We start from the raw sequence: 23352 nt of genomic DNA on the forward strand, positions 1-23352 counted from the left end.
TACACACACACTGCTGTCTCACACACACACACACACACACACACACTGCTGTCTCACACACTCACACTTGTCTTACACACACTGCTCTTTCTTACACACACTGCGCTCACACACTACACTCACACACTGCACTCACACACTGCACTACTGTCTCACATTTGTTGTCTACTGTAAACAGATTTAATGTAGATCTGAAAGAGCCAACTGGGATGTGGGCTTTAAGCGAACATTTGGGCCGAAATTGAGACATGGAATGAAATGCACCAATGACAGCATATTGTGTATAGGGCTTATTTACCTTCTCACAGATATTTCTGGAGCCTTAGGAGAAATCACTAAAACAAAATGATGTTATAATAAATGCTTTTCCATATATAGCCCCTGGTAGGCACCACAGCGCGCTACCAATTCCATGTACACCTCGAGTGCTCTCACTACACGTGAATTTCTTCCTAATCACGATTGCTTAAAGACTGGAACAAATCCCTTGGCCTAATCTACAAGGGGCTCTTGGTCGCGGGGCCCTGTGCTAAACATATGCAGTCCTCTTACTTTTTAGTGGCATATGCTTGTCGCCTATCAAGCCTATGGCAACATTGTGAATGGATTTTAATATTTCCAGGAGCTACAATAGATGTGACTATGCAATACAGGTTGAATCTTCTGACTGATTTCACTTCACTGCACTCGTTTATTTAAGTCTCCCATAGTCAGCCAAGTTGCGGGATGGTAAGGGCCTACTGAGCCTTGCAAGCATCATCTAAATTTAGCAGACTAGGGTCACAACACCCTTGGACATTACAGCATATTAATACGAGTGCACGGCATTGTTGATAAGATGTTCAGAGGGATAGTAATTATTCATAGGTCCAACCTACTCCCTCTTTCCTCAGGCAGGATATTGTTGGAAGGATTTCCAGATTTATGTCGATAAAGCAGAATTCTGATTTCTTTTAAAAATACATTATACAGCTTTATATTTGGGACTCTTTACTATATATTCAATATGAGAAAATATATATGTTTCATGACCTGTCACGTAAGAAACTCAACAATAAATATATGGACCCCATTAATGGGGAAAGACTAAAAGTGACTGTACTCAAAACAAAAATGAACAAATTACTTTATATATACTTTAGTAACATTTCATTTACTCTACATTTAATAACTCAAACAAATAAATTACACGGGGAAACATTTTTGTTCACCCTTTCCAACACTGCTTCCTTAGTTTTCACAGTTGCTCTCTCCCAGTCCACTAAATAACTGGTCAAGCACACACAACCACACACACACACAACCACACACACACAAAACCACACACACAACCACACACATAGAACCAAACACACACACAACCACAAACACACACACACAACCACACACACACACACAACCACACACATAAACACACACGACCACACACACTCAACCACACACACACACAACCACACGCACACAACCACACACACACACACAACACACACACACAACCACAAACAGTTTTTTGGGCTGTCAGCATAAATACACTGTCACCAAACACGATGAACACTTCGGGAAAGTTTGGGAAGTCACCCCCAACTTTGAAACCACTTGCTGTTGCAGAGTGTGTGCTGTAGACATGGCAATACCTTGACACAGCGGACTGTTGCAAGGAATGCTTTGAGCCTCGGAGGCTGACAGACCTCAGTCTGTGCAATAGTTCACCCCGTCTTGGCACTGCATGAAAACAGGGTGCCCACTGTCCAGCATGAAGTGAGACATTGTGATCGGGGCTGGAGATGCTATTTAGCAATCTGCTTAGAAGATTGTGTTTCATTTATGGCATTAAACATAAAGGAGCACTGGCAACGCTGATAAAATGGATTTCATTTTGAGTAGTGACTAAAACTTTTAAAAAGCCTGCAGTACTGAAACAAGCATTTGCAATGCAATAGTTCTCGCATTTGCAAAAGTTTAAGCTATTGGCATTGTTCATGACAATGCATTTTTTATCTATTTTATAAAACAAACACATAAATAAATGCCATTATCATTTACAATGCCAATAGCTAGTGTTGCATTATTATTAGCAATGCCAACTTCTCACACTTTTATAATGCGAGACCTATTGCATTGCAAATGCTTGTTTGGCAAAGTGCCTAGCTGTAGTTTTTTAACCTTTGCTCTGCCGGCACCTAGGGAAACCTAACAAACCTATAAATTTTTTTAAACTAGACACACAGGGGAATCCAGGATGTGGTGACTTGACTCCCTCCCACCAGGTTTTATTACCCGGAATCCCTTGCAAACCTGAACAATTGACAAAAAAACACATTTTCTCCACATTTCTGAGGTGGAAAGCTCTGAAATCTGCATGGATCCATAAATTTCCACCCCCCCCCGCATTCCCCAAAGTCTTACAAGAAAAATGGTACCTCACTTATGTGGGTCGGCCTAGTGTCCACGACAGGAAACGGCGCTAAACGCAACGTGGTCACACCTCAATTTCGCAGTGAAAAATGACCCTTTTTTGACATAGTGCCTAGCTGTCGTTTTTGAACCATGGGTCTGCCGGGACCTAGGGAAACCTAGCAAACCTATACATTTTTGAAAACGAGACACCCAGGGGAATCCAGAATGGGGTGACTTGACTGCCTCCCACCAGGTTTTGTTACCCAGAATCTCTTGCAAACCTAAAAATTGTAAAAAAAAACACATTTTCCCCACATTTCTGTGGTGGAAAGTTCTGGAATCTGCGTGGATCCATAATTTTCCACCCACCCCGCATTCCCCAAAATCTTCAGAGAAAAATGGTACCTCCCTTGTGTGGGTCGGCCTAGTGCCCGCGACAGGAAACGGCACAAAACGCAACGTGGTCACAACTCAATTTCGCAGTGAAAAATGACCCTTTTTTGGCAAAGTGCCTAGCCGTAGTTTTTGAACCCCAGCTCTGCCGGCACCTTAGGAAACCTAGCAAACCTATACATTTTTGAAAACTAGACACCCAGGGGAATCCAGGATGGGGTGACTTGACTGCCTCCCACCAGGGTCTGTTACCCAGAATCCCTTGCAAACCTAACAAATTGTCCAAAAAAACACAATTTCCCCACATTTCTGTGGTGGAAAGTTCTGGATTCTGCGTGGATCCACAAATTTCCACACACCCCGCATTCCCCAAAGTCTTACGAGAAAAATGGTACCTCACTTGTGCGGGTCGGCCTCGTGCCTGCGACAGGAAACGGCACAAAACGCAACGTGGTCACACCTCAATTTCGCAGTGAAAAATGACCCTTTTTTGGCAAAGTGCCTAGCTGTAGTTTTTGAACCCTAGCTCTGCCGGCACCTTGGGAAACCTAGCAAACCTATATATTTTTGTAAACTAGACACCCAGGGGAATCCAGGATGGGGTGACTTGACTGCCTCCCACCATGGTCTGTTACCTAGAATCCCTTGCAAACCTAACAAATTGTCCAAAAAAACACATTTTCCCCACATTTCAGTGGTGGAAAGTTCTGGATTCTGCGTGGATCCACAAATTTCCACCCACCACGCATTCCCCAAAGTCTTACAAGAAAAATGGTACCTCACTTGTGTGGGTCGGCCTAGTGCCCGCGACAGGAAACGGTGCAAAACACAGCGTGGTCACACCTCAATTTCACAGTGAAAAATGACCCTTTTTTGGCAAAGTGCCTAGCTGTAGTTTTTTAACCATAGGTCTCCCGGCACCTAGGCAAACCTAGCAAACCTATACATTTTCGAAAAATAGACACCCAGGGGAATCCAGGATGGGGTGATGTAGCTGCCTCCCACCAGGGTCTGTTACCCAGAATCCCTTGCAAACCTAAAAATGTGTCCAAAAAAACACATTTTCCCCACATTTCTGTGGTGGAAAGTTCTGGAATCTGCATGGATCCACAAATTTCTACCCACCCCGCATTCCCCAAAGTCTTATGAGAAAAATGGCACCTCACTTGTGTGGATCGGCCTAGTGCCCGTGACAGGAAACGGCACAAAACGCAACGTGGTCACACCTCAATTTCGCAGTGAAAAATGACACTTTTTTGGCCTAGCTGTAGTTTGTGAATCCTAGCTCTGCCGGCACCTAGGGAAACCTACCAAACCCACACATTTCTGAAAACTAGACACCCGGGGGCTTCCAGGGAGGTATGGCTTGCGTGGATCCCCCAACGTTTCCTTACCCAGAATCCCCTGCAAACCTCAATTTTAGCTGAAAAAAACACTTTTTCACACATTTGTGTATGGTAAAGTTGTGGCATCACCGAGCTCACACAAATTTCCCACCATCCAGTGTTCCCCCAGGTCACCCGGTAAAAATGGTGCTTCACTTGTGTGGGAGGCCCAAGTACCCGCGACAGGCAAGGGCCCAAAACAATTTTTGATAGGCAATGTTGATGTCGCCTCACTATGTTTTGGGCCCTTGCCTGTCGCGGGTAAATGAGAGTCACCATTTTCACAAACAGTCAGCATGGGCTTGGTGTGTTCCACAACTTTGGACAACTTTGGTCACAAAGGGGTTTTTTGACCGCTTCAGGTACCTTGATTAGGAATGGGATTCATGTCAAGAATTTGTTGGAGCTTTGCAATTGCCCAGGGAAATAGTGGTGGCTGAGTGTGCATCTCATCAAGGTGGTAACGGTTATGTTGCTATGGGCAATGGATACGCAGATTCAGTGGCACAATATTGTGCTTTGCTAACCTGCATATTTAATGGAAATTTCACATGTGAGTCCGAGGAAAAGATTTCTTTCACCATGCTGATGAAAGTGACAGACGCCTGTGACAAACTAAAATGAGTCCAGGAAAATGTTTCAGAGGCAAAATATAACAGTTGGATAAAGGCAGGTTGTGAGAAAAATGCAAATGACATTTGGAAGTCTGCTGATGGCAGATCAGTGTTACCTGATAGCTTGTAGTTTCCAATGACATGATACTACCACGGATACACACACTTAGGAGGGGATTGCATGGTGAGGCTTTTCCAGCAAAGTTGGGTCAATCCCAGATTTTGGATGTTGGCTGAAAAAGTTTGCCTAGGTGTGTTATATGTCAGCAAATGAATGCAGGGAAGAAAACACATGTTACACTGACACATGTAGGGATATCTGGTGGCCCCTTCAACAGGATGATGATGGACTTTATCAAAATGCTCATTTGTAAAGGGCCGAGATACGTCCTGGTCATTGTACACATTTTCTCAAGTTGGGTGAAGCCTACCTAACTCGGTGAAATGACAGTCTCACGGTCGCTAAGCTGTTATTCAGAGAACTGATACCCAGGTACAAAATGCCTATTTCTCTTGAGTCAGATAGAGGAATCCATTTTAATAATGAAGTTCCGAAAATGATCTGTATTGCATTAAAGATTGAGCAAAGATTACACTGCAGTTACAGACCAGAAGCATTCGGAATATTTGAACAGAACTATAAAGTCCAGATTAGCAAATATTTGTGCTTCAACTTCTCTGAAAGGGCTGGACGCATTACCTTTAGTGTAGATGATCATTCAAAGTACTCCAGACAGGAAGATTGGTCTGTACGCACATGAGATTCTCATGGCGAGGGCCATAAGATTACTAGCTAACCCTGCAAATGCTCTTTTAAAAGTAACTGATGATATTATCTTGGTTTACTGCAAAGGATTGGCTAATGTGGTCTGTTCTATTTCTCTTCAGGTTTCAGCAACAACTCAAGATCCACACCAAAGATTATGCTACAACCACAGCCCTCGTGACTGGGTCATGGTCAAGAAGCCTGTTAGGAAGACTTGCCTAGAGCCCAGTTTAAAAGGCCCCTTCCAGATCATTTTGATTTGATTAAGTGTGCTGGTATCCCAAACTAGATTCATGTTTCACTCACCCAGTAGGTGAGAAATACAGGCGAAGCAGTCGTGGTCAACGATCCTGAACGAAGAGCATTGGTGATTACACCAATACCTGAGAGACCAGCAAGACCAGCAGCACCTTTGCCAGCAAGAGGAAGAGATAAGTGAAGATCAAAAGGCTGAACACGAGATTCAAGTATCTGAGATCACACAAAGTGGAATTGAAGCCTCTAATGAAAAAGAAACAGAGACACATCCTCAGAACAGAAGTAGTACAGAAATTGTCCTAGCACAGACAGAAAATCCAGGTGAAGGAATGAGTACTGGATTAAGAAAGCAATTCGACAAGCTGAATGGCCACAAAACTGTGAGCACAAAAATCAAGCTCGTCAGTAGCACAGATACCTGAGTCTATACTTGAAGAAAGGGAGTCCAGTGATAAAAGTGGTATAGATCGGAAAGAACAAACTCTGAGAAGATCCAAAAGACCAAGGGTGCCTTATCACAGGTACTCAGCACCTGAATTGTCACACTATGTGAACACCGCACTGAATTTCACTTTGGAGGACTTGTGCAAAGTTTACCCTAAACTGCTAGAGCCCACTTGAGAGTGATCTGAATAATTGAGGCGAAAAGAAGTGAAAGACCAAAAAGAAGAAACATTCAAGAATTCATTGCTGAAACGATTTGCGTTGTTAGACCTTTGGCATTTTAGTCTTTTATTTTATGGAAGATCAACAAGTCTGTAGTAGAAAAGTAGGGAGAACATTTTAGAAGAACATTTTGTAATAACAATAGTATTGATTTATAGAGTACTAATAGGATTTTACTTAACTCCTGAGACAAAGAGTAAAACAAAGATTCTACTAAAGCGCATACATACCTTAGCTTAGAAGATCAATTTAAATATTCCTTTGTGAGCTATAGGAAAAGTTATTTCTCTACTAACATTTATTCTAGGTTGGTTCAAGAATATACTAATGCTATGGATGCAAAAGGTTGCTATGTTTGTGCACATTTACCAATATCAGTTTCAGAAGTAGCAATATTCTACCACATGCCTTTATCTAAGGCCATTTCATGCAGCATTTTACTTTCCTTAGTTTACAGAAGAGGACATTTTGAATATTGTTATTCTAACTATGATCTGATACTCCCTAGAGTGCCTTTAGTAGAAAGCATGATTTTACACCGGAAAGCAAGACAAGTGGATATAGCCCAGCATTATTTCTTCCCTTACAGATCTATAGTGTTCAAGCTTACACAAATATTTTAACATACTGAATGTGACCAATGGAGAAAATATACATAATGGCTTTAGAAAGTTAGCTACAGTTGTTGACAAGATAGCAACGAGCACTGAGTTAATCACAATAAGGTCTGTAGTACTCCAAGACCGACTTGCACTAGGCATCTTACTTGCAGAGAAGAACGGAGTCTGCAAAATGCTAAAATTAACCCATTGCTGTACATACATTCCTGATGGAAGTAAAGAAATAAAAGGATTTGCAAAGACAATTTCAGGTTTAGAACCTGAATTACAGGAACTGGAAACACTTACGATGCGGATCGGAACGCAACCGCCAGGTTGTCCATTGCGGTCCGAACCACATCTACTGCTGTGGTCCAACTAACGTATTACGATGTGTGCAGTCAGAGGCAGCAGTCGGAGGGACCAACCGACGCAATACGACAGGCTCAGTTGGAAAGGCCTCATAAACCCTTAAGGACAGCATTTACGCTGTCGGGATTCCGACAAGAAAAGGCTGTCAGAATGCGAAATTGGGAGCCCCTAGTAGGCCCTCTCCCCCTCTACCCCTCAGCATCTGTGCTTGGGGGGCACATATGGTGCCCCCCCCCCAAAAACATCCCTGCACTGTGTGGCAGGTACCATGAGGTGCCTGTTACACGCTGCAGGGATGTTCACAAACTCCCATTTCTCAAAAGCAGATTGTGCTGCGAGAGGTTCATCCTGCCGCACAAACTCTCATTGAAAAATGGGAGTGTGCGACCGCACCATGTGCGATCAGATACAAATAATGTGGTTAGAAACGGCGACCTGAGGTTGGTTGGTTTCCAATCCGCAGTGATCGACTGACATCGTAATCAGGGCCCAAGTATTTTTGAACATTTTGGGAAGGGAGTGCAAACGATTGGAAATTGGTTTTCAACAGCAGGTAAAGGGATTTTAAAGACTATACTAATGCAAATAATAATAATAGGGCATAGTTTAATATTTCTTTCCCATTTATTTATGAGCTGTAGCTATATTTTATGCAAAAGACAGAAAAGAATGCACAGAAAGTTATATACAGAAGATTTAAGTTTGAGGAGAATATTGAATGATGATTAAAATCACTGACTTTTTTTTTGATAATCAATTTTATTGGTTTTAAAGAGCAAACAAAACGTCAGCACAAGACATTTCAAAATGGAATTTTCGCAAGAGACAATTCGGAATACAGGTAGATTATTGGTCGAGCGAGCCACCTAGACAGAAGGACAGTATGCATAGGTATGGGAGTGTGCAAGGGATACATTTAGTCCAGTTGGTTTAGCCATTTGCCTCAGACCCTGTTGTATTTGGCCGGGCATCCACGAGCCTCAAATAAGGGTTCCTCTTGAGCGGCGCACCAATCCACCCCTCGGTGCCATTTTGTTATACTCTGGGGTTTGACCTGCGCCCAGGCCCCTGCAATGTCGCGCTTGGCCACGGCAATTGCCGTCCCGAGGAATAGTTTGTCTGATCTAGAGCCATCCAGGCCGTCCAACACCCCAATGATAAGTCATAAGGGGTCGTGGGGGACTTACCAGCTCAGGATCTGCGTGAGTTCAGACGCTATCCCTGTCCAGTATGGGGAAAGATTGGGGCATGTCCACACCATGTGATAGAAATCTGACGGTGCATGGCCACAGCGTGTACAATCCGGGGAGGGGCACAAGCCTGCTTTATGTAGGTGCACTGGTGTGAGGTAAGCCGTGTGCAGGTAGTAGAGCTGAATGAGCCGAAGTTTGGCCGATGTCGCAGTGGTTTTGGGAGCCATAAAAACATCGCGCCAATCCTCCTCCTCCAGGGGGCCCAGCCATCCCTCCCAGTGAGTACGGAGTGGGTTAAGAGATGTCGGGCCGTTGTTGACCCGGGTGTGGTATATCCGAGATACCCCTCCCCTTCCCAGGTTCCCAATCATGATTTGGGCTTCCAGCGGGCTAAATTTAGGGAGTATGTGCCTGTTGAGATATGTGCATTAAGGGCGTGGCGGAGCTGTAAATATTTGTAAAATTGAGAGGTGTGCAGGGTGAAACGTTTCTGTAAGTCGGGGAAGGCCCTAATATGGTGCCCTACCCAGACATCACCTAGTAGAGATAGCCCTATGTGGTCCCAACGTCAGAAGCCCGTGAGGGTTGCTACTTCCGTTGACCATAAACCTTGCCAGAGAGGCATGTGTGGGGTCAGTCGTTTATCCCACCGCGTGTGCCGCAGGGCCATGCGCCAGGCCATGAGGACCGCTCTGGTTATCTGTGGTATCGTTTTGGGTATTGGGGACCCATATAAATATGATTGTATTTGGGGAAAGTCCAGGTCCTTGAGCTCAGTTTTGTAGGCCGGGTCATGATGAGGAGTCTGGTAGCCATATAGTATAGGTGGAGATCGGTCATACCCATGCCTCAGTCAAAAGGTGGGATTCTGCAACAGGCGAGGGCGACACGCGGTCTCCTCCCTCCCCACAGAAACCTTGTGATCACACCATCTATCTCTCTAAACCAGCTGCCCGGAAGGTGGAAGGTGGTGTTCTGGATGATATGTAGGAAGCGGGACAGAATCATCATTTTGAACAATGCCACCCTCCCGAGAGGGTTGAGTGGTAGAGCCTGCCAGTGTTTGGGGTCAGCTTTGGCTGTCTTGACCAGAGTGGTAATGTTCAGAGCCCATTCCAGCTCTGGGCGCAAGGCCACCCATATCCCAAGGTACTTGAACGATTGTCTCCTGATGGGGTTGGCGATTGCCAATCGAAGCACTCCCTAGAGAGATGAAGGGGGACAAGGGTGGATTTAGCCAGGTTCAGCCGGAGACCAGAGATATTTTCGAAGGCTTGGAGCAACTCAAGGCATCTAGGGCCAGTGCTGGCTGGGTCCGCAAGGAAGAGCAGGACATCGTCCGCGTAGAGGGCGATTTTGTCAACATGTTGGTAACTCCAAGCCCAGCCCTGGACCCGGTGATCATCCCAAATAAGGCAGGCCAAGGGTTTTATCGCCAGCTCGAATAGTAGGTGTGAGAGGGGGCACCCCTCCCGTGTGCCTCTCTGGATTGGGAATGTCTTCGAGAGGCCACCATTGGTAAAAACTCTGGCTCTGGGATTCGAGTAAAGGACTTGGACAAAAAGTCAGAATTGGTGGCCAAAACCCATCGCGTGAAGGAAAACGTCCAAACACCGCCAGTCTACCGTATTGAAAGCTTTTTCAAAATCGGCGAGGAGGAGCGTCAGGTACGATGTGAGGAGCTGGCGGTGTGCTAGGGTGAGGTGAAGGCACCTTAGGCAATGTCTGGTGCCACACATTGGCATGAATCCACATTGGTCCCGCTTGTGTAGAAGGGGGTGGAGGTGTTGGGCCAGGATTGTGGCATAAATTTTCATTTCAGTATTAATTAGAGAGATCGGGCGGAAGTCCACACATACGGGAGAGGGCGGTTGGATCTTGGGGATCACAACAATAGTTGCCACATCAGTCTCGGGGGAAAGGAGCCCACTTCGGCAACATGTTGATAGAGCTCAACGAGGTGAGGAACCAACAGGTCCCTGTAGGCCACATAGTACTCTTGCGGAAAGCCGTCTGGCCCTGGCGTTTTTCCAGCCTTCAGCAGGGAGATGGCACCATGTATCTCCTCTGAGGTAAAGGGGAGATCTAATTCTGTTTTTTCCACCTCGGTGAGGCAAGAGAGCTGGGTCTCCGCCTGGCCGAACATATCCGAGAGGGTGGCCTCTGGTTCGCGGACAGAGTAGAGCCGAGTGTAGTAATCCGCGAACGCTTGCAAGATTGCGGGCAACGTGCATTGACTATTACCCGAGGCATCTCGGACTTCAGGTATGACCCTGTTAGCTAGTGGGTAGGAAATTATTTTATGCAACAACTTCCCATTTTCATCGCCCCATCCATATACTCGGGCCTCAGAGGAACGCCATAGCATCATGGCCGAGTCAAGTGAGAACTGTCTAATTTCTTCACGAATAGCCACGAGTTGCCAGTCTGGGCGAACGTCAAAGTCCCCCGAGAGGGCTGTCTCCAGCCATGTGGCTTGAGCCTCAAGCAGGGTCAGGCGGTCGTTCCGTGCCGCCAGCTTCACGTGTATATGGCCTCTGGCCACTCCCCAGATAGTGTCTTTGCTTGCCTCCCAGAGAGTACCCGGGGAGGGAACCCAGCCCTGATTAGTAAGGAAATAGTGATTTAGTTCCACCTCTATCACTTTCTTAAACTCCTTGTCCTGTAAGAACCAAGCGTTCAACCTCCACGGCGTCTGAGTCATGTTTGAGGTTCCACCCAAGCGCAAAGACAGGGCTGAGTGATCCGAGATTCTCCGGGGGAGGATGGAAATAGTAGAAACATTCTGGCAATCGGGGGCCGCCAAAAGGAGCAGGTCAATGCGGGAGGGTGTGTGGTGGGCCGCTGAGGTATGGGTATATTGAGTACCTCGAGGGTTCCATATCCGCCAGACATCACATAGGCCGAGGGCGGCTGACCAGTCAGTTAACTTCTTAGCGTGGGCCAGACTTGTCTGGGAGGGCGCACCAGTCGTGTCAAATGCCGGTTGAATAATTGCATTAAAGTCACCCTCGATTATAGTCTGACCCAGGGGCAGTGAGGAAATTATATCTATGAGGCGGAGCAGGGTTGAGGGGAGTGTTGCAGGTGGGACGTATACGGAAGCCAGGTTCAGGGAATTCCCCTCGAGCTTCCCGGACACGGTCACAAACTGACCCTACGGGTCTGTCACAATGCGGTCAGGGGTGAAGGGGTGCCCCTGGCGTGTTAGGATTGCAACCCATCGTGAAATCAGCCGTTTGCTTGATGTTATCTAAAAGCTTGTTCGCGTTCCAGGACAGAAAATAGAGGGATCTACCTATGGTGGACATCTGCGTCGTGAGTGGTGTGTAAAGGCAGTGGGTCAGAGGGCTCTGGCTCCCAAGGGGACTGATACATTTCAGCATAAACGTGCAGGCGTGGCTCGCACGATGTGTTGTACTGTCGTGCGGTGTCAGTGCATTGGGCAAGTGTCAAGGTGCTGTAAACAATAAAGAATGGTGACCAGAACATGGTCAGGACTAAAACAACTCTGAGGACAACGGTCCCCACCCTACCCCCACAACCCGCCCACCCTATACTTCCGGAATCAAAGCATCTGTCGCCCTGAAAAAAGAATGTCAGTTAACGATAACAATAAGCTGAACTGAAACGCTTAGATGGGCATTGCGTGGTAATGGTGGACTCCTCCACATTAGCGGATATGATAGTGTCATTAGCATGCCTTTGCATCTGATTCGTCCGTGAGGTATATCTTTCCTCACTGACCAGTCAAGATCTCCGCGGTATATGCACCAGCTCCACTTGCAACTCTCTAGATCACAGGACTTCTGTAAAGATCGGAGTCTGAGGCCGCGGGGTTCGGAGCACCGGAGGGGGCGGACTGCGATGCTGATCCTCAGAGCTGTCACGGCTTCGGTCCCGGGGGATAGGGGGGGCCGCATTGATAGTGGACTCTCTAGTAACTGGGCCAGGTGACGTGGATCCCCCCTCACGCCGTCCTTGCCCCCTGCGGGACTGTGTGCGCCTCCTCTGTTGCTTAGGAGGGAGCGGGCCAATCTTCTGCGAACCAGACAGTTCATTGAGGGAGGCCGAGCGGACCCACAGGGGTCGCTCCTCAGTTAGCCAGGTCCATGCAGACTGTGGGGTGTCGAAAAAAGGGTCTTGTTCTGAAAGACCAATCTCAGGCGGGCCGGGAAGAGAAGGCTATATTGCAGGCCCAAGTTACGGAGTTTTATCTTGACCTCTGTGTAGGAACGACGCTGGTCCAGAACCTCTCTTGTGTACTCCGAAAAGAGCATTATAGTGTGGTTTTGGAACTTTAGGGGACCCTGAGCCTGGGCCACGTTCAGGATGGCATCACTGTACCTAAAGTTTAGGATCCTCGCGATGATTGGATGGTGTGGGGCACCAGGATGCGGCTTAGGGCCAGGGAACGGTGGGCGAGCTCAAATACAAACCATGTCGAGAGAGCATCTTTGGGCATCCAGGATTTCAGCCAGGTTTCCACAAAGGTGGCCGCGTGACCCTACTCGACTCCCTCAGGGAACCACACCAGGCGCAGATTGTTATGGAGCTAACGATTCTCTGATCTTTGGCCCTGCGGTGTAGCTCCGTAGTACGTGTCTGCAGGTGGGATACCTAATCCTTCAGATGACTGAACTCATCCTCAACTGTGGAAATGCGTGACTCCACTTCCGAAACCTGTGCTGTGGCATCGCGCAGGTCCTGGTGGATAAGGGCCATGTTGACCCGGATCTCGCCGATCTTGTTCCCCACGGAGGCCTGAGAAGCACCGATGGCCTGTAGGATGGTCGATAGGTAGCTCCCAGGGAGGGAGGGACCCCCAGGCTTCCCCTCTGCCAGATTTCGTCCGGTTGTAGTATACTGGTCCATTTTGGTTTGATTCTTCGCTGCGGATGCCTTAGGGACGCGGTCCTTTCCCATTGCGGTGTCAGGAGGGATGGCAACGGCTGCCCAGGGCATCAGAGCGTGCGGTACTAAAGACAAGGCAGGAGGGGGGAAACCCCCACCCAAGGGCAGCCCGTGGGTAGTGACGACCCAGTAGGCATCCCGAGGGTCTGGGTCCCACAGTTTTTCAGCTGTGGGATGGAGTATAGTCCACAGAGATTAAGCACGGGTAAGTGGCGTTTTCACCCAGCTCGGGCGGCGGTCTGAGTCGCCAATGTCCAGAAAAGTCCACGTGGGAGAAGAAGAGGGGGGAGATGGGGGAGCTCCTTCCCCGAACCCTCTCGCCACTCGATTAGCGCAGCCGAGCTCACCCCCACCGGCCCATTGCTGTGCTGGTACTGGGCCTTAGTGCTTAGGGGAAAAATGTGCAGATTGGGCCCCCAAACAGCCGCTGGTAACACTCACCAGGGTCGTCGGGGGGCCCTCCAAGGCCCGCCCATCACTCCAAAGCACCCCCAGTCACTGTCTACAGAGAGGGAGGGAGTAGAAGGCAGTGCTGGAGGCTCTCAGGTAAGTGGTCGGCGCACACAAGCCAGCCCACAAGCCAGTGGGTCACCCTCGGCGTTACCACATGTCCAGGAGGGGTTCAGTGCCCCGCCCCCCCGGTCTCAGGTAGGCTCGCTAGTCAGGGCTAGCGAGGGACGAATGATGAGGAGAGGGGGGGCAGCCCGGTTCAGAAGGCGGTCCCACAGGGCAGTTCGACAGCCCACCTTGGTCCACTGGACGCCGACTTCTCCGTCATCTGGGCCTGCCAGTAGGTATCAGGCAGGGAGAGATGTTCCAAGACTAAGGCTGCGCAGGCACAGGTCACTCTCCAAGGCTGTTCATGAGCTTCAGGCGAGCGCCACAGGCATCATGTCTTAGGCGGCCCACAGGAGTCACTACATGGGGCGCTGATCACACAGCATATGCGGGGCACCGCTCGGGCATCCCCCTCCTCCCCATGGGGGCACCTCAATGGGCCTCGTTGTGGACTGCGTTCCCAATGGATGGTGATGCCGCCATCCCCCGGCGGCTCCTGTCAGGTGCTCGGGCCAGTCACCCCCAACAAAGGGCCCAGATTGGGCCACATGAGAGGGAAGGAAGTCCTTCAAGGGCCGTTGCTGCACGATCCCGCAGCCAATCCCCTCACCGCCCGCCGTCCCGCAATCTTCACTGAACTAGGCCACCAGGATCAAGCCAGTGTGCCCCCACCGGGAGTCCCACGGCCCGAAGGTCAGTCCGTCCAGCGCGTCTGCAGCTCCACTGCCCACCAGGCCGAGGCACCGCAAGGCCAGGCGTGGCACAGATCCACCAGGCCCTGGATCGCAGAGCGAGGCAGCGGAGTGAAGCAGGCCCGGGAGTTTTACCGGCCCGAGAGGGAGGCGGGTGGGGGGGGGTCTAAAAGTTCCTCGGATCCCCTTGCTGCCTGAGTGTGACAGCCGAAGCACCTTCCCGCAGCCCTCCCAGTCCCGAGGTCGATTGGCTATGGGGTCTCAGGGCCTCCGGTGGCTCAGCACCACAGGGGGAGCCTCCAAACAGGGCAGGCTCCCCTCCCACTGCACATCGCCGTCCACCCGACTCACCTGGCCATTTGATTTATAGGTGCTCCCTTGTGCCTGCAGCCCAAAGTCCAGCCACCACCGGAGGTGAAGGGCAGACGCCACACCGGACCCTCAGCGCGAGACCCAGGTGAGTGCAGACGGGGCTCGTAGGGTGCAGGAGTTCTCCCACAAGACATGGGGGCAGAAGCGCCAGGAGCCCTTCCGCACCGGCGGGCCTGGAGTCCTGCTGCCGTCAGATGCAAGGGCGGCCGCTGCACGGCACACTCAGCGTAGGTCCCCGGTGGAAGCAGTCAGGCCTCTCGGGTCTCAGGATTGTTCGCCGCAGGAGGGGGGGCCCATCCAGAGAGCCCCGCCGCGCGATGTCGCGGACGATCCACCAGCACTATTCCTGCAGATTGGCTGGTGCAGTGGCACTGGCGCCAAGGGGTCCAGTCGGAGGGCGGGAAAAGGCCTAGGCCGCAATGCTGCACCGTCTCTCTCCTCCTTGGGCCACCAAGGCGCTGGACGCCGCAGGCCTGCAGATCGGGGAGTGCCCCCGTTCATGGCGCCTCTTCCCCGCAGCAGAGCTTGGACCAGGAGGGCCGCGAGCTGCCACACGGATGCCCACAGGGCCGCCTCTGGGGCCCGGCGCAGGTCCGATTATACGGGTGCCACCATGATGGAAGATGGATATTTCAGAGGCCCATGCGGAAAGTTCGTAAATGCCTTCAGCTGCACGATGCCACGGCAGTATCAGGTGGCCCAACTGTAGTGTGGCTCTTGGCAATGAGGCACAGCAAGAGGATGGCTGCCGATTCTTAGAGTGCGACCGCCATCTTGACGCTCCAAGCCATGCCTCACCAAAAAAAATTACTGAAATTTAGAGGTCTGAAAAGGAAAAGACAGGACTCAACTGATGAGAGTGCCCTCCACTGCGAACTCACATGGGAAACAAACGTGTGCGATGGTTAAGATAACGATCAGATGGAGGGATTGATAAAGCAGGAACATTTAAGCTTAAAACAATTTTCTTAATTTACGCAAAAATATTAACTTGAGAACGCTTAAAGAATAAAATAAATGAAAACGTGATTTTTCTCAAATGTGCAAATATATGTGCAATATGATTTTTGTAAAAAGCACTAATTTCTAACATAATTACACTGCTAAGTTGACAAGGCCTCATTTACTTTTCTCCACCCATTTCTTTACCTTTAATTTCTTCTTAAATAAATACATGCTTTTAGGAAATGCTGAATTATGCTGTATTAAATTAATAATTCACATTTGATATCATTAAATATGTCATCCCTGCAGAACGTGCCAATCTCTTTCAGACTCTCAATATACACTAGATCTCAAATAGAGCAGCACCGTAGCCCCAGATTGGACTAGAAAGTGGATCTATATTCATCTTGAACCGCACCGACAATTGCAGTCCAACAAGGACTTATCGAGCTGGTGAGACATGAAAAATCACAAAGAGTATCAAAGTAACTATTATCAGGCAATTAGTAGAAGAATACATGTCATGTACATCAGAGTGGAAGGAGTAACCCATCTGCTCAAGGTGCTGGGTCCCCCATATCGCAGGGAAATTGAATTCTTGCAACTTAGCCATCAGTGCCTTAAAGGTAGGGCCAAGGTGTCTAGGGGTTGTTCTAGAGGTGTCTCTGAGTAAATTCAGGATGCAGTTAAATGTAACTATCAAGAAAAAGCCATCCATACGATTGTTTATAAAGGAGGACAAACCTATTTCTTAGATAGTGACCAGAGCATAATACCCAAAGGACATTTTAAGATGAAGACTTGGACTCCACTCTAAGAAAACTCTAAGGAAACTTGTAGAAACACACACCCCACAGGATAAAACGCTAAGGAGTTACACTAAGGCAGATGTGCAAATACTAAAACTATAGCAAATGTTAACAAAAATAAACTGGGACTACGTTACATTGTAAAAGAAAAAAAAACAGAATTAGAAACATTGTATACAGCTGACAAACAATGTGGCAACCGTGGTATTTTCTATCCTCTGCGCTATAAAGTAAATATTACAGACTGCAGTTCTGGTATATCACGGTGGAAACTGACATTTATCATAACAGAGTAATCTTGACAGCTCAGAGTGCTGAAAAAAGAATGATCTAAAAATTGAAATTGCGTGAAAAAGGCAGATAAAGTGGGTGGGCAAGAGAAAATGTATCGAAAGTGTGCTTTCTTACAGCACACTTCGTATGACATGATTTCTAATTATTAAGCCAAATATTCACAATATGTAGGGTAACTTTAATAAACATTTTTTAACAATTGGCAGATCTCACTAGGCTGGATACTTAAATTTTTACTCGAGTCCCAGTCTTTGCCTATTAACCGGCAACGTAGCAAAATAAGCCGTAGGGTCCCGATAAAAGAAAGATTGGAAACGCCTAACCTGCGGGCGTGGTTTGGTGCACTAGAAGCTGGAATAATATTCTCACTCAGTGTGGAGAGCGCAGTGACATAAAAAGCCCGCGCGGTGTCCTGCTTCAGACGGCAGAGGACAGTGACGTCGTAACACAGCGACTTCACTTCATGTTATGTATGTCCCGGGAGTTTGTGAACTGAGGGACGGTGGAGAACGTGTTGTACTGTAGGGAGAGAATGAATTGTGTCGCGCGGCTTCTGAGGAGTGCCAGGGTAAGCGTCGCCGCGAAATGAGGGTATGGGAGTAGAGATGCATTTGTCAGGGGAGAGGATACAATGCGTTCTGCGTTGATGTTGCGAATGGTAGAAGAGGGTTTGTGTAGGTTATGAGTTTCAAATGACACTGCCTACCTAACTAGATAGTCCATTGCAGGTAGTTTCGTAGAAGTCCTGGTTTTATATTTGGATAAATTAAACCTCGATTTTTTTTTTTAAGGGTACGTGTTTTAACAAAATGTGTTTAATTAAAACCAGGATGCAAGGTGTTACATTTGCGCAGTATGGTTAAATCAGTAAATATAACTTGGGAATATTAGAGAAGTTCTTTCCTTGTGTAAAGTAGTTATCACATGCAAATTGCGAGTCTTAAAACGTTTGATTCCAATGTCAATTGTGTTGTATTGTGGAAATAAGCTCGAATTTGACCTTTTCATCGAAGTAACAAATGTGTGTTCCTTAGTACAGGGGCTGAAAAGCTAGACATAACTCAAATGTTACTTTGCCACATTTATTTCACCACCATGAAATGGCTATGATTTACATCCTGAGTTTGCAAACTGTAACGTTTTATGTTTGGTTTACTGATAGAATAACATTTGGTATGATGCCATGAGAACGCTAATTCCTAAACCAGATGGAGAAGCCCGAATAACCCACATTCTTAAAGAAAGGTTTCCTAAAGCTACCTCTGTAAAAGTAGTGGATATTTCAGGTAACTTTTTATTTAACAGTGCCTCACATGATTTTACGATCAGCCACAATTGTTTGTCATACAGTGTTTGTTTGTGAAGTAAAGCTGATAAGACCACGATATACTCTGGTCCTGATTACATTTCTGCTAGACCTATCTTGTTCAAACCTTCTAGTAGTTTATTAAATATACAGAAATTCTTTAGTTGACTTGCATTCAGACAAAGTATTCAACAGTAACTTGGTATCATGATGAAATCTCACTGTTCAATCCAGTTCTATTTATTTCTCTTTAAATTGTGATTTTGTTTACCGCTTGACAATAAAATACAATGCAAATGATCATTGACAAAGCCAGTAGGTCTGACCTTGTCAGGCAGGATCATTTTTCAAATATCTGTGTTTTTATTGCAAGCATGTCTTTGAAAAATAAAAAGGACTTGCGGGTGGCCACTAACCCCTCCCTTCCCAAAAACATCTATGCCCGAAACTGGAACCGTGTGGATTTGCCCACCCTTTGCCGCTCCCTAGCGTCTTCTTCCCCCGTCTTAGTTGACACCTCCTCTAACTCTCAGGTGACCACCATCCATAGCTGGCTGCTCGCTACTTGTGACCAAGTTGCCCCCCTCAAACGGGTTAGAACTTGTCGCTCCCACGACGCCAACAGATGGTTCACCAATGATCTTAAAACCCAGAAAATTGCGCTTAGGCAGGCCGAACGCCGCTGGAGACACAAGTATTGCCCGGATTTGAAGGCTCATTACTCGGCCCTTCTCCGGGATTATAAAAGAGCCATACTCTCAGCCAAGTTGGACTATTTTTTCCCAAAAATCCATCAAACGGCCAATAAACCCAAATAGATCTTTACGATCGTGCACGAGCTCGCAGCCTCTGATAGAGTTGCCCCTAAGCCTACTCCCTCTCAGTCCCTCTGCAATGACCTCAACGACTACTTTATTGAGAAGATTGCCAAGATCAAGCGCCACATTCCACGGCCTCCCCCTTTTTTCTCTGTTCCTCTACTTTCGCCTACTCTTTCCACCCTTGACCATTTCCCTCTGATCTCCAAGGAGGCCTTCCTCACCCTGTTGAGGAAAGTCAAGACAGGCTCTCCCTGCGACCCCTGTCCTGCCCATATTCTGAGGGAGATATTTTCCAGCTGCCCGGATCCCCCCCCTTACCCTGCTTAATTCTTCTGTCTCTCAGGGAATTGTTCCTGACTTCTTTAAAGCCGCCAGGGTCATTCCCATCCTCAAAAAAGTGGGTGCTGACCCTACCCTTCTTTCGAACTTTAGACCTATTTCTTTACTCCCATTCCTGAGCAAGATCCTGGAGAGTTACCTCACTTCCTGCCTCTCCACTTTTATCGAAAATAACCATCTCCTCGCCGCAAACCAGGCTGGTTTTCGCCCTACTCACTCCACGGAGTCCGTTGTTCTTTCCGTGGTGGATGAGCTCAGGAGGAGCGCTGACACTAATTCTCCACAGGCCCTGGTCCTCCTTGACCTGTCCGCCGCCTTCGACACGGTCGACCACTCTGCTCTTTTAGACCGTGTCGGGGGCGCCGGCGTTCGGGGTCCGGCTCTGGCCTGGCTCTCCTCCTTCCTGACGGACCGCACCCAGGCCATTAGACTGGAGGGCTTTTCCGCCCCCATCTGTCCAGTCTCTTGCGGGGTGCCCCAGGGCTCGTCCCTCTCCCCTTCAATCTTTATATATACCTTCTGATTGAAGTCCCCCCCCTATCACCCAGGGATATGCAGCCCATTCCGTCAAGGCCGCTCATAGTGTAGTCGGGTATTTGTCCTGGTCAGTGTTTGGTGCATATATACAGCCCATGACCACGTGTGTTCTATCCAATAAGCCATGAAACAGTACATATCTACTGTTGACGTCTATCTTCTGCTCTAGGAGCTTGAAAGGGACAGTGCTCCGCATCCACACCGCTGCCCCCCTGGAGAAAGCTGAATATGTCGTGGCAAATAGTTGCCCTCTCCATTTTCTCTGCAATTTTGGCTGCCTCATCAACATTAAGATGAGTTTCTTGTAAATAGGCTATAGCAACCTTCCTTCTAGTAAGTTGTACCAAAACCCGGTGTCTTTCATGAATTGAACCTAATTCCCTCACGTTCCATGTACAATAGGTGTACGTATTATGTAATGACATTGTGGTGCAGAAAGTGTAATTGTAGTGTGACCTGTGGAGACCGAAATCCTGTAGATAGAAGCTGCTGAAAAGCCGAGCACGCTCTCACATATAAACTCCCCAATACTAGGTTCCCCCATAAAACAGCAGAGGACCAAACAAAGAACAATAGTCCAACATGGGCTACAAACAAAAAATGCGTCCTCGCAGTCGCTTGGGGGGTGGAGGCCAAGAATGCGTCAGTTTGTGAAATCAACATAATATACATTCGAGTATGTCTTGATTACATTAACACACTTCCCTATAAAGCATATATACCCTGGACCCGCCAAGCAGCCACCACCAGCAATACACACAGTGCATGTCCCTTTCATACATTACCACTCCTGGGCATTCCGGATCACAATATCAGAAGTCTCTTGCAACCTGGGCCGTAATCGAGGGAAACAGCGTTATGGTAGTGTCCGATTCAGAGAGCACCGTGTCAGCGTCAGATGAGTGTTCCGAAGACGCCGCAGCCAGGGCATCATGAGCCGCCGCTGTAAGGAGTGCATCCTTCTGGCTGTTCGTGATCTGTTCCGAGGTTGGGCCAGAGTTTGTAGTGCCATGACCCGATCGGGGTAGTCTAGTCGTTCGTATCAGGGAGGCTCTATGCAGTTGTTCCGATGGCCGCGAAGTCTGAGAAGCCTCTTGTGTAAGAGTAATTTCAAGGCAGTCCGCCACTTCCTCAGGAGTCTCAAAAAAATATGATTTCTGACCATAGACTACCTTCAGGCTAGCTGGGAAGAGCAGTGCGTATTTCAAATTGCGGTCGCGCAAGCTTTTCTTCACTCCCAAAAACGTAGTTTTAGCTTTCTGAACTGCTGGGGTAAAACCCGGGTAGAGTGAAATTGTCCTGTTCTCGAAACGCACAGGAGCGTTCTCTCTGGCAGCCCGCAAGATAGCGCGCATTTTACACTACTAGGACCGCAACACTATCAACGGGCGAGGTGGCGCACCCGGCTGAGGAGGTCTGGAAGGCACCCGGTGCGCCCGCTCCATGCTGTACAGGGGTGTTAGGCCCTCCTTCGCTACATGGTCTCTCTGCAAGTCCTCCACAAACTGTGTAGGGTTGGATCCCTCGCTGCGTTCCGGTATTCCAAGGATGCGAACGTTATTGCGGCGAGACCTCCCTTCCGCGTCGTCCACCCTGTCCTGCAGGCCCTTCAGTTGTCGCTGGAATTGTTTGAGTTGAGTGCATAGTCTGCTGGGGGTATAAGATCATCCAGTGCCAGTTTATTCGATTTGACCTTATTGGCCAGTTTTCTGTGATCCGCCTGTAGTAAGCTAAAATTAGTGGACATCGTGCCATGCGTGCCTCCAGCGCCGTTCATGAGTCTCGGATTTCTTTCAGTATTAAGTCCAGCTTGGCATCGTGGGGTCTGTACCAGTAAGAGGTATCACGTCATTGTCTGAAGCGTTCGAGGGATCACTGCCAATTGTGGGCTGCGTTGCGCCACCTGCAGTGCCATCCGCTTGCTTGTTTCTGCTGCGACCCATCGTGCCTTGGCGTCCTCCCTTTCGTCTCTGCTCCAGAATGCTCTTTTGGGGGGTCTCGGGGGCAATATCCCACATCACTCACTCAGCCAGCGAAGCACAGGTCACTGGAACATCCAAATTACCTCTAGGGACACCAGTTTCACAGGCCGCAAGCAGTCAGACTCGTCCGTTCTGTGGCTGCACACCCCCGGCGGACACCAACAGGGAAGTCAGACTCAGCAACTCCAGTGACCATCAGGACAGTCCCAGCGGTAAAGCTATATCACACTTCCCACGTAATCGTCTGTCCCACTCCACAGCCAGGGTACGTTGCAGGAGAGAGCGTTACCGCGCCCAGTTCGTGTGGCCTCTGAAGAGGGCGGGCAGGGACACAGATGCCCGTAGGCCAACCATGCAGCAGCACCTCATCTAGTGCATGAAGAATGAATCATATCCCTCCAAAGTGGGCCAGTGCAGGGATATCAGTCGCCGTCTCACCAGTATTTACCAGGACAGACCCAGTGGTGAGAACTACACCGCTCCTTCAGCTCAGCGTGGACGCCTCCCACAAGCAGGGTATGCCATAGGTGGAGAGCGGCACCGCGCTCAACCCACGTGAGTGCCAGACACAGCGTACAGGGGTGTAATCCGTCTTAGTCAAGGCACCCAGCAGCGCTCCAGTCAATATAGGGCAGGTGAGACATAGATCCCAACGGCGTAGGCAGCGTGCTCATACCGCCCCAATTTAATCGCATACAGAGGGCGAGTTTCCTATGTGTGGAGCAACCGCAATGTTCAATACAGTGACAAGGGCGTCCCCCTCCAGCTCCATTAGTATGCCACACAGCGTGTCTTCCTCCCGCTATCAGCCATGTCCCGATCAGGAGAGTGGGGGGGGGGGGGGGGAGGCTCCGTCAGCCTCCACGTACCACAACGCCAAAGTGTCTGCCTGAGTTCATTCCCTTACCGGGGAGTCTCCAGTGCTGTGCCTCACACACGCCGACGCTGGGCGCGGTCAGCCGTATCCGCCATCTTGTCCGCGGCTGCCGTAGGTGTGGCGCAGTAGAGCAGAAATGCAGACGCTCGTCCCGATCAGCGCTTCCATCCCGATCTGGAGCTCCGACCTCCGTCCTCACGCCGGTAGTGCCCAAAATCGCTGAAACATTGCACAAGTTGCTAGCTGCGGCGAAGCCTCCATGC

General features: G+C 48.7%; 1 protein-coding gene across 2 annotated transcripts in view; it reads left to right on the forward strand.

The window, feature by feature from the left end:
* The first annotated feature begins 17638 nt into the window (after nt 1-17638).
* BOLA3 (bolA family member 3) overlaps nt 17639-23352 on the forward strand; it is a 49782-nt gene continuing 44068 nt past the window's right edge. For both annotated transcript variants that reach the window (XM_085633452.1, XM_085633450.1), the window contains exons 1-2: nt 17639-17795; nt 18390-18513. In XM_085633452.1, coding sequence (XP_085489578.1) covers nt 17760-17795; nt 18390-18513 — 160 coding nt within the window. In that variant the 5' untranslated portion in view covers nt 17639-17759. The remainder of the gene's footprint in view (nt 17796-18389; nt 18514-23352) is intronic.

Source organism: Triturus cristatus, chromosome 11 (genome assembly GCF_964204655.1).
Source record: "Triturus cristatus chromosome 11, aTriCri1.1, whole genome shotgun sequence".
Classification (NCBI taxonomy): domain Eukaryota; kingdom Metazoa; phylum Chordata; class Amphibia; order Caudata; family Salamandridae; genus Triturus; species Triturus cristatus.